The sequence below is a fragment of the Lipotes vexillifer genome, unplaced genomic scaffold (assembly GCF_000442215.2).
Source record: "Lipotes vexillifer unplaced genomic scaffold, Lipotes_vexillifer_v1.1 scaffold630, whole genome shotgun sequence".
NCBI lineage: Eukaryota > Metazoa > Chordata > Mammalia > Artiodactyla > Lipotidae > Lipotes > Lipotes vexillifer.
This window is the reverse complement of record NW_006783793.1, coordinates 131,234-142,638: the sequence shown is the minus strand read 5'-3', so window position 1 is coordinate 142,638 and position 11,405 is coordinate 131,234. Positions and strand designations below refer to the sequence as shown.

Genomic DNA, 11,405 nt, shown 5'->3' with positions numbered 1-11,405 from the left:
CTTTCCCTAGCGTGTTTCTTTTTCACACTCTTGCATCTTCATATCAAAAACACTGCTCACATTTCCAAGAATAGAAATGTAAGATAATATTTCTCTATTTTAACTAATGTAAATAGTGTTATCATTTTATATAAGCATTTAACAATGTTAACACGGAAATGTCCTTGAGAAACATCTTCGTGAAGACCTCTCACTTACTCGAGCCCACACTGATTTTCCTATCTTCATTCTCTAGCGTTTATCATGTGCAATCACACAGTTATATACCATTTTATATTCTTCAATTGCCACATGAATATTGTTTTCTCAGCTACATTTTCAGCTCCTAAAGCCAGGGTATTGGGTAGTCAATAAAAATCTTTTTAATGGTTGATTTTTGAAACGGTGTTTCTGTACCATAAATATCAAAATGAATTAGCTGTCGGTACTTCATTAGCCCTGCAAAGAATGAATTTAAATAGACTCCTCTTGCTAGGAGAAAAGCTTTTAAAGTAAATTACTTTAGAAGGATTGCCTTGCTGGTGTCTCCTTGTCTTCATGCCTGTGTTCCTGCCTTTCATTTCTAGCCCACTTTGGTAAAAGATAGATGTAGCTAGAAGTGTCTCATTTTTGTTATTCCTAAGATAAACCAGAGGAGCTGATGAGAAGAATTAACAGTCACCCAGCCCTTTGGGACACAGTCCAGTTATCAACGTGTGGTGCTCCCATACAGACATTCACCCCTCTGACAGAAAAAGGTAGCCAGGTAATCAGAGGTCTCCTGGGCAAAAGGTGCAAAATGGTGACCGTAATTTTGGCCTATTCAGTGGAGCTTTCTTCCTCTTTTTCTCCCAAGGTCCCTCTCCTCTCATGTAACTGGGGGAAAGGGAGAGGGGTGAGAGCAGATATTAGGACCAAACAAGGACTTTGGACCAAAGATCCCAAAGGGCATGGTGAAGGTCAAAGCTTTTTCTTTCCCTTCCCTGTCTGAGGGTACACCAGCATTAAGCAGAATCCTTACAGGACATTTTGCCATTTTTATTATTTTTTATTGTTGAAGTTGGATGATGAGCACATGGGGATTCATTGGCTTACTCTTTCTTCTTTGAGTGTTTTAAAATGTCATTAATATAAAAAAATTAATCATGGTATATAGAATCACTTACTCTCAGTGATAATGACCTCTAGCCAGTCATAGATATTTTCAGTTTTTAGAGGTTAGTAAATTTTTCATTTCCATAAGCTTGCCGCTGGTTTCTAGACTACTTGGACCTACGAGCTTATTCATTGCTACAGCTGTGATAGATAATTCATCTGACCTCAAATAAAATGATTTTAGCATGTTGGGTTCTTTGCAAAATACTGTTTTATAATATTTAAAGTTAATATTATACTCAGAATTCAGCGTGAACTTGGATTTCTTTAAGTTGGTTTTGTGTGTTTTCCAAAGGTTACAAAAGTGGATGAAACCAGAGGGATCGCACATATTTATTTATTTACCCCCAAGAACTTCCCCGATCCTCACCGCAGTATCAATCGCCAGATCACAAACGCAGACTTGTGGAAGCATCAGAAGGATGTGTTTCTGAGTGCCATATCCAGTGGAGCTAGCTCCCCCAACAGCAAAAGTGCGAACACCTCCATTTTGGGCAACACTGGAGAGAATTTCAGAAAGAGCCTCTCGGATATCCTCAAAAAGTCATTGGTAGACCATACCAGCTCTTTCTCCATGGAGGAACTGCCACCTCCTGTCCACTTGTCCAAGCCAGGGGAACACATGGATGTGTACGTGCCAGTGGCCTGTCACCCGGGCTACTTTGTCGTCCAGCCGTGGCAAGAGATACATAAGCTGGAAGTTCTGATGGAAGAGATGATTCTTTATTACAGTGTGTCTGAGGAGCGCCATGTGGCAGTGGAGAAAGACCAAGTGTATGCTGCAAAAGTGGAAAATAAGTAGGTCCTTGGACAGACAGAGCCTTTTATTCTCCTCCTAAGAAAAACGTGTAGAATGATACCAAGAGTCCTTAATCCCTGCAGGAGGACTTGGAACTGCACAAAGGGGAATTTTGAATGTGAAATGAGACCAGTGAATTGTGCAATTTTCTAATATTTAAAATGATGCCATTTATCTAAAAATCTAACGACCCTAGTCCTGTTAAAAATCTAATTATATCTAAAGTGAATGTTTAAATATTTTTTCTACTTGCCTATGAGAAAAATATTTTTTTATTTAGGAAATAATGTTTTTTATTTAATGACTTTCTAAATTTTAAAAATAAAATGTTTAGGGCTTCCCTGGTGGCGCAGTGGTTGAGAGTCCGCCTGCTGATGCAGGGGACACGGGTTCGTGCCCCGGTCCAGGAAGATCCCACGTGCCGCAGAGCAGCTGGGCCCGTGAGCCATGGCCGCTGAGCCTGTGCGTCCAGAGGCTGTCCTCCGCAACAGGAGAGGCCACAACAGTGAGTGCGTCCGGAGCCTGTGCTCCACAACGGGAGAGGCCACAACAGTGAGAGGCCCACAAGTGAAAAAAAAAAAAAAAAAAAAAAAAAAAGTATAAGAAAACAAAGTCAGCCAACCAACATAACCCTTGTTAAACTACTTATGTATTTCTTCTAGTTTTTTTCCTATACATATTTATACAATTGGTATATTACTATATATAATTTCATACCTACTTTTTTCACTTAACATAATTTTGTGAACACTTTTCCATGTGATGAGATTTCTTCATAAACATTTTAATGGCTAAATATTCCATCATATAGAGAAATCATAATTTACTTATCATTTTCTTTTGTAGGTTTTTTTTCTCCCAGATTTTTCACTGTTACAAATAATGTTGAACTTAAATCTTTGTTCGGCTCTCTGATTATGTATTTATGAGATAGATTCCTAGAAGAGAAATCACTTGTTTAAAGATTACAGGGTTTTTGATATATGCAGTCAGTTGCTTTCTAGAGAGCTTGTGCCACCCTTTATAAGGTGCAACAGTGCCTATTTCACTGCTCTTTGGCCTTTGGACAGTGAGAATCATAATTCCTTACATTTGTTTTAGCCCTTTCAGTCTGTTTCCTCACGTTTGCACATTTGGATCCACACTCTCCTCTCCTGAAGCCCCCAGGATGTGCTGGTTCCAACCCAAGGAAGCCCAAGTTCCTCAAGCTATACGCTCACTCCAGGAAGCCCTGGACAATGGCACAAGCTCCCCGCTCCCCCTTCCCTTTGCCGGCTTTCTTAGGGGAAGTGTGCCAGCTTATTTGACAATGCTGAACAAAAAGAACAATCTCTCCCCCTACCCTCCCTGTCCCAACACACAGACATACATACACACCCCCCAAAACTCAATTTGAAAGGTCAACTGCTTATTTTTTTTCTATAAAATGCTTTCACTCATTCTTTCTTTTTGTTTTTTTGTTTGTTTGTTTTGCGGTACGCGGGCCTCTCACTGCTGTGGCCTCTCCCGTTGCGGAGCACAGGCCCCGGATGCACAGGCTCAGCGGCCATGGCTCACAGGCCCAGCCTCTCCGTGGCATGTGGGATCTTCCCGGACCGGGGCACGAACCCGTGTCCCCTGCATCAGCAGGCGGACTCTCAACCACTGCGCCACCAGGGAAGCCCCTCATTCATTCTTAAGATAGCAAGTATAGGCATTTATAAAATTTTGTTATTTTTATGGGAGGAAAATAATTTTCAACTCTTAAAAGTGAAAAGTATAATAGCTCTCATTCTAAAAAGGATTCAACTTATATGTCATAAGCTTTTCATCTTTAAAAAATATTTTTACTATGTCATGTTATTTACAATCATAAGCATAAATGGGTTCCAATTTGCCTCATTAGAACTCTTTGTTATTGGATAGTTTAATCACAGTTAAAGCCAAGCTAATGCTAACTCTTATCTGAGGAGCAGATTAATGATGATTAGTGGTGGGGAGGTACCACTTGGAGGGAAGGATCATGTGAAGATCTCTGAACACCGGAGATCTGTAGTGTGGGACTTCAGACTCCACCCCTACTCCCCCATGGATTGAACAGTTCTGCCTCAGGACTCTGGGGCTTTAATCAGTTAATTTGTCCCAGATAATCAAGGGATGTCTTATATATGGGAACAGATTATCTGATATTTTTTGAAACTTTATGAACTGAATCAATGTAAAGTGTTCAGAGCTTCTGTCTTGCTTACAACCCAGGACTACTTACTAAACCTTGTTCCGAGCTCTGGTAAGTTAAGATTTAGGAATTTCAGGTACAGTTTTGATTACAGTGATTTCCAAATCGATCCCAATTTAAGAATAACCTGGGCAGCCTATTAAAAATGCAGATTCCCCTTCCTCACCCCAGGCCTCCTGAGTCAGAATCTCTGGCAGTAGAACCCCAGAATCTGTGTTTTAAGTAAACTCTCCAGGTGATCCACATGTAGCCTTGCACTGAAATTGGTAATGTCGTCAAAAGTGAAGCCTTTATTTAAGCTCTTAGTTTTGAAAGTTGAAAGCTAAATAGAAATGCAACACATAGGTTTCCTGATGGTTCTCTTCTCACAGCTCTGTACCTCTTATTTATAGACTAAAAGCACAGACCATCAATCATTTGCCTTGTACAGTTTAAAGACAGTGATATTGGTGGAAACCAAATGTTTTTATCTCCTTTTACACTTAGATGAATTAGCAACCTGCACCAAACTGGCATTTCCACATATGGAAATTTCTATTCAAATTAATCTAAAGTTCTTATTTGCACAGCTTATCTTCATTTTAAGAATACTTATAATAATGGCTGCCATTTGCCAACTGCCTGTTATATGCCAAATTAATGTGTTAGGCACTTCATATGTATTATTTCTGCAAGTAAATTAAAACTAAACATTACACATGAGATAATTGAGGCACAGAGAGGTTAAATAAAGAGCCCAGAGTTAACATGACTGAAAAATGGCTCAGTGGGACTCCAGCTCAGGTCTGTTTGGCCCCCAAAGCTCATGTACTTATTATGATAACTTTCTGTGTCCCTGTTGTCTCTGTGACTCATGGGTATTTGCTTGCTTCACTTTGGGCTTATCTGAAGGTTTCTAGAGTTCCTCCCAGAACCCCCCAATTATATACAGTGTTTGAAGTTGGCCTCTTTGTAGCTTTTTTATTTTTAATAAGTTTATTTTATTTATTTTTGGCTGCATTGGGTCTTTGTTGCTGCACGTGGGTTTTCTATAGTTGCGGTGAGAGGGGGCTACTCTTCGTTGCAGTGAGCAGGCTTCTCACTGCGGTGGCTTCTCATGTTGCCGAGCACGGGCTCTAGGCACGCGGGCCTCAGTGGCTGTGGCACGAGGGCTCAGTAGTTTTCGCTCGCGGGCTCTGGAGCGCAGGCTCAGTAGTTGTGGCGCACGGGCTTAGTTGCTCCGCGGCACGTGGGATCTTCCTGGACCTGGGGTCGAACCCGTGTCCCCTGCATTGGCAGGTGGCTTCTGAACCACTACACCACCAGGGAAGTCCCGAAACCATTCTTATTAAAGATACAGAGCTCATTACCGAGTCCAGTGGCTTCTGTTAACTCAATCCTAGTTGACCTCCCTGTAACATGGGATGCTTTACACTACTTGTCTCTTGGTTTCTGCAGCATCACTCTTTTCAGGACCTCCTGCTGCCACCTACCTTCTACTCCTCAGTCTCCTTTTACTGGCTAACCTTCCTTTGCCTTAAATTTTTGTATTTCCCAGGATTCTGTCCTCACTTCACTTTTTTTCAAACATTCTCTGCTGAAGCATTCTCATTCTCTCTCATAGCTTCATAAACTACCTTTATTTTGATGACCTTCCCCCCTACCAACTGTATCTCCTGCTTCAGCCATTCTCCTGAGCTCCAGACCTTTGGTCCAGATGCTACCTGGATAGCCCTAAAGTATCTTGCCTGGAAGTCCCTGAATTAATGCATTCTTCATACCTGGTCCCACTTGCTTCTCTCTTTCCATCTTCCACACATGGACCTTGTCCCCAAAGTATGGCCATTTCCTGTCTCCCCGTCAAAGTGAAGGGATCTGCCAGCCTTGTCCTGATTGTGCTCTGTGGCACTGTTTCCTCCTGCTTAGTGGTGGTTTTCCTTTATTAGCTCCGTGAGGCCTGTAAAAGGGTATTGAGTGAAGAAATTCCATCAAATGAGCCAGTGACAAAGCAGAGAATAGTAACCTTTGGAAAAAGAAGAAGCAGAGTCTCTTTAAAAACTTCTACAACAGCATGGTTTTATATTTTAGTAAATAACATTTGTATTAATTTTTCTTTTTATCAAAAAATGTTGCCCTTAAAGCAGGTGTTGACTTTGTACGTTTTTTTCTTCCTTTTTACTCCATTGCACATCTAGGTGGTACAGGGTGCTTTTAAAAGGAATCCTGACCAATGGACTGGCGTCTGTGTATGAGCTGGACTATGGCAAGCACGAATTAGTCAACATAAGAAAAGTGCAGCCCCTGGTGGACATGTTCCGAAAGCTGCCATTTCAAGCAGTCACAGCTCAACTAGCAGGTAACTTCTGGGGAATTTGGACTCATGACACAACAGTAGTATATATTGTCATTTTGTCCTGGGTACAGAATCATTGGCCTAGTGATAATTTTTAATGATCTCTCAAGGTCATGCCCTTCCACTATATCTGCTGTTTCTGTTTTTCCATATTCCTTTCTGTCTCTGGTTTCACGTATGAGTATTTTTCTAAAACTGTAATCTTCGTACAGGTACAGTATTGCATTCTGCTTTCACACTATTACTTTTTGGGTGGTTGTTTGATGGTCCTGATAACAGTTCTTAATAGCTGCAAAATATTCTGTTTAATCATTGTTTCCCTATTGTTGAACATTTAGGTTGTTTACACTTCTATTGTAGTATTGAGGGAAAAAACCCACAGCTACATATATTAGCCAAAACAAGCAAATGGAAACAATGAGACAAATAACCAACAGGAGGAGAACATTGCGCGATTAATATTTCATAATTTATTGCAGGAATTATAATGCATATACGTAATGGACTTTCACAATTATAAAACATTCCTGGGTCGTAGAATATGACCATTTTCATGGCCAAATCAGTTTCCATTTGCATCGCAACTAACAACACACAAGCGTGTGATTTCACCACACTCACACCAGCCTGTTGACTGTCATAAAATCTGAGGAGCTGAGTTAATAGGTGTAGAGTGATACTTCTTTATGATACTGTCTGATGAGATTTGTTTTATCTTCTGTGAAGGCAGTGCAGATATCTGTGTGCCCTCTACCAGTAGGTAGCATGGGTGCCTAGCTGAAGCTTCACCCAGAGAGCTGTCACCGTGAGTAGAGGGTCCGGAGGCCAAGAGGGCTGAGGGGTGCCAACACCTCCAGTTGTCTGGAGGTCCTGCTGTGCTGGGATAGGGCGAGTTATGACCACATGTGCAACCCTCATTCCTCACCCCCCGCTCACCCCATACGCTTAGCAGTGGCAGAACTGACTTGATCTCAGAAATGAGAGAAATTATGTATATAAATTCTTCTTATTGACAGCGTTTATTGAAGATATATATATATGTAGATAGATAGGTAGGTAGGTAGAAAGAGAGAGAGAGAGAGAGATTGCCTTATTTGAAGTATTTTCCAGTTTCTTTGTGTCTCCTACTAGAACTCAAAGGAAACCCCCATGGTAGACAGATATGAACCAAAAATGGCATCTTACACGTGACATGACTACCACTGATCTGCTTTGAACTCAAACTTCTAAATGGTTTCTTCAGAATTAATGGTTACATTTTTCATTTTCACTTTTTAACGTTCAGGTTTTTCTAACAACACATTTTGTTAAACATGACAATCAAACGGCCCAGTGAAGGGGTCTCCGTGAGGGAGGATTGCATGGCCCCATCATCCCCACCCCGGCTTCGTGGCCACAGTCACTGGTGCTCCCTGTGCAGGGGACTCTACAGCCGCTTCATTTCACTGAATTCGTGCCAGTGCTGGGAGGCTCAGTCTCTGTTACAGTCACTGAAGCAGCAGCTTATAGACAGTTCTAGGCTTCTCTCATGGGAAATTCTTAGTAATCAAAGAATTTAGCCCACTCACTACACCGAAAGGTCTTTTAAATTATATGTGAAACTCCCAGACCTTCACACTATGGGGCATAATTTATATATCCAATCTAACATATGTGAACTTAATTTATGTTAGTTAATAATACTTGAAAAATACATATTCTTGTCTCAGTTTTGTTTTAAAACCTAATTCAGAATTCTCTAACTTGAGCTCTCAAGTTTAAAAGTCATGGGGATTTAGAAATGCATGGGACTTAAAATTCATCTGGTCCAACCACTTTATTTTACAAGAAGTAAACTGAGGCCTGAGAAATCAACTGGTTTCCCCAAGATCATACCATCTGATAGGGGAAGAACTGGGAATAGTAACTGAGTCTCCAGACTTTCAGTCCAGTGCTTTTACCATGGTGAGATGTATGTAATTTAAAATACTGTTAAGTGTATTGATTCTTCTTCTTCTTTTCTTTTTTTACTATATCTGGTTCATCAGGGAAAAAAAATCTGTAAATAAGAGAAATGTCATTGATATTGATATTTCATTCTCCATCAGTCTATATCTACATATACTTTACGGAAATGGGCAGTCGTTATTATAACTTCATTTTATAGCACAGCATTAAATCTCAAATGAAATTTGTGTCTGTAGGTGAAGGTTTACAGAAATAACCCCATTCAGAATAGAAAAACTGTAAGCAAGACTGTTTTAAGATTCTTCAGCATCTGTTTTTCAGTTAGGCAAGTCTAAGCTGGTGTGTTTAACTACCTTGGGACTATTTAAATAGTTTTCCATTATAACGGGTCAAAGAAAGGCTCATTTGACCCCTCACTGATCTGCGAACTCCCTTCCTCTTAGGAGTGAAGTGCAGCCAGTGGTCTGAGGAGGCTTCGATGGTGTTTCGAAATCACGTGGAGAAGAAACCTCTGGTGGCATTGGTGCAGACAGTTATAGAAAACACTAACCCTTGGGACCGGAAAGTAGTGGTCTATTTAGTGGACACGTCACTGCCAGACACAGATATCTGGATTCATGATTTTATGTCAGAATATCTGGTAGAGCTTTCAAAAGTCAATTAATCACTGCTTCTGAGACCTTGACAACTAATTCAGATTTTTTTTAGCAATAACAAAATGTAGTAGGCTTTAAAAAAAACAAAAATCTTACCTCTGCTACATGGCTCTGACTGCTGTGCGGGATTGAAAAGAATCAGTTTGTGTTTGATGAAAGATATTTAACAAGTTTTGTTTTAACAGAGTTGACTTTTCAAAGAGAATTGCACTTGAATTATTACTATAATATTAGAATAAAAATGTTTATCAATACAAAAACTGACTATCTTATCATTTCTAGGCTTTATGATCTTAAGGTGAAGAGTTTCCCTTTCTATTCATGTTGTCTTCCTTGTGGTGCTCGGTTCTTCTCCAGTTAGACTGAGAATTCCGTGACTTAACCCTACCCTGGGGTAGCGATGGGTCCCCATAGCAGGTGCTCACCACACCATGTGAAGTCTCTCCCGAGTCTTTAGCCCATGAGCATTGCTAGTTGTGCTGCTGGAGGAACAGCCCAGGCAAACCAGCATGTCCTGATCACCCCAGATCACCCCAAATCTTGGGTGGCTTATTGCCCAGAGAGTCTGGACTGAAAACGCAGGCCTTTACAGTCTCCCTGCCCAGCCTCCCTGTCTACTACTCCTTGCGCCAGCCACACTGGACCTTCCCAAACCCCATGCATGTTCATCTAGGACTACTGATGCTCTAAAGGAAGCCTCACTTCCCTCCAGTCCACTCTTATTCTTTTCCCTCAGACTGCAGATCATTTTCTCCCCACCATTTTTGTTTGTCAGTATCCTCCCTGACCTCCCAGGCTGTCCATGAAGCCTTCCCTGGTGCCCCTCCTACTGCACTGTACTTTGTGCCCGTCGTGCTGCCCAGATCTCACTGAGCTTCATAGCATATAACTAGTTGTCTGTGCCAGTCACCCCAACTAGATTGTGAGCTCCTTGAGGGAGGGAGGGGTCTTAGTCCTCTCTCTATCCAGTCATATCCCGGTAAATGTTTGACAGCTGGTTCTGGTGGGTGTGTGGCGGTCATGCGGGGAGTGAGCCTTGATTTGTAGTGTCTGACGATTCCCATGTTGTAAATATTCCTACTGCTGTTGCGTTCCAGCTAACAATGTGGCCTCACTGAATGTGGCATTGGGAAAAGATGCACCCAAGCGGCTCTTGTGAGCTCTAGGATGGTGACCCCCTTACTCAGTTTGACTGGGAAGCCTAAATTTTTGATTTTGAACATATACTGAATTTAAGCTAGTAGACCTCTGTGTGAAGATATGCATAAACTATTGGATATATGGAGAGAAGGGGAGAAGACTAGGCCAGAGATAAAAGTTTTTAGTCATTTGCTTATTTTTATTTGAGAACATCTAGGAAAAGTAAGAACGGAAAGAAAAGACCAGATGTTTCAAGTTTTTCATGTAAAATGTGTTGAAATTGTCTTTCCAGCTTTTTAAAATGTATATTTAGTATTTATAATTAAAGTGGTTCAAAATTCAGGAATGTTCATGCCAGTGATTTAAGTAATCATTTATGATAAAGTAAAAATATCCTGACACACAAATGTTTAAGTGAAATAAAGTAGTGTAAATGTTTTTTTATAATGGTTTCTTTCTCTAATAACAACAACAACAAAAATCTTCAAATTGTCCACAGATAAGAAAGAAGTGGTTTGTACTTCACTAACTTTAGGAGTGTTTCTATTACTTTTTAAAATAAAGCAATTAGTTGTGGATGTAACTGAAAAGTTAATCTGGTGCTGGGACAGTTTGACAGAGAGACTTGCCCCCCGACCTCATACCATATTCAAAAGTCAAGTCCAGGTGGACTGAAAGCCTAAACATGAACGGCCACTGTAGGAAGATAACCCAGGAAAATACCTTTATAATCCAGGAGCAGGAAAGCTGTCTCAAACTGGGCGCACAAAGTGCTAACAATAAAGGAAAAGACTGATATACAGTTGACCCTTGAACATGGTGGGGGGAGGGCATTTAGGGGCACCAACCCTCCCTGCTGTGGAAAATCCCCATGTAACTTCACAGTCAGCCCTCCTATATGCAGTTCCTCCTTGTCTGTGGTTCCACATCTTCAGATTCAACCATCCAGAGATGGTGCAGTACTGTAATATTTTCTATTGAAGAAAATCCATCTATAAGTGGACTTGCACTGTTCAAACCTGTGTTGTTTCAGGGTCAACTGTACTAGACAAGATTAAAATGAAGAACACCTGTTCATCAAAGACGTTATTATGAAGGTGACAAGGCAAAGCACAGATTGGGGGATATATATATACACACATACATATATTATATATATATATATATATATATATATATATA

At 40.7% G+C, this 11,405-nt stretch overlaps 1 protein-coding gene across 2 annotated transcripts in view; it reads left to right on the top strand.

Moving 5' to 3' along the window:
* TDRD7 (tudor domain containing 7) overlaps positions 1-9,343 on the top strand; it is a 92,122-nt gene extending 82,779 nt beyond the window's left edge. For both annotated transcript variants that reach the window (XM_007456384.1, XM_007456385.1), the window contains 3 exons: positions 1,430-1,932; positions 6,323-6,483; positions 8,871-9,343. In XM_007456384.1, coding sequence (XP_007456446.1) covers positions 1,430-1,932; positions 6,323-6,483; positions 8,871-9,091 — 885 coding nt within the window. In that variant the 3' untranslated portion in view covers positions 9,092-9,343. The remainder of the gene's footprint in view (positions 1-1,429; positions 1,933-6,322; positions 6,484-8,870) is intronic.
* Positions 9,344-11,405: the final 2,062 nt, after the last annotated feature.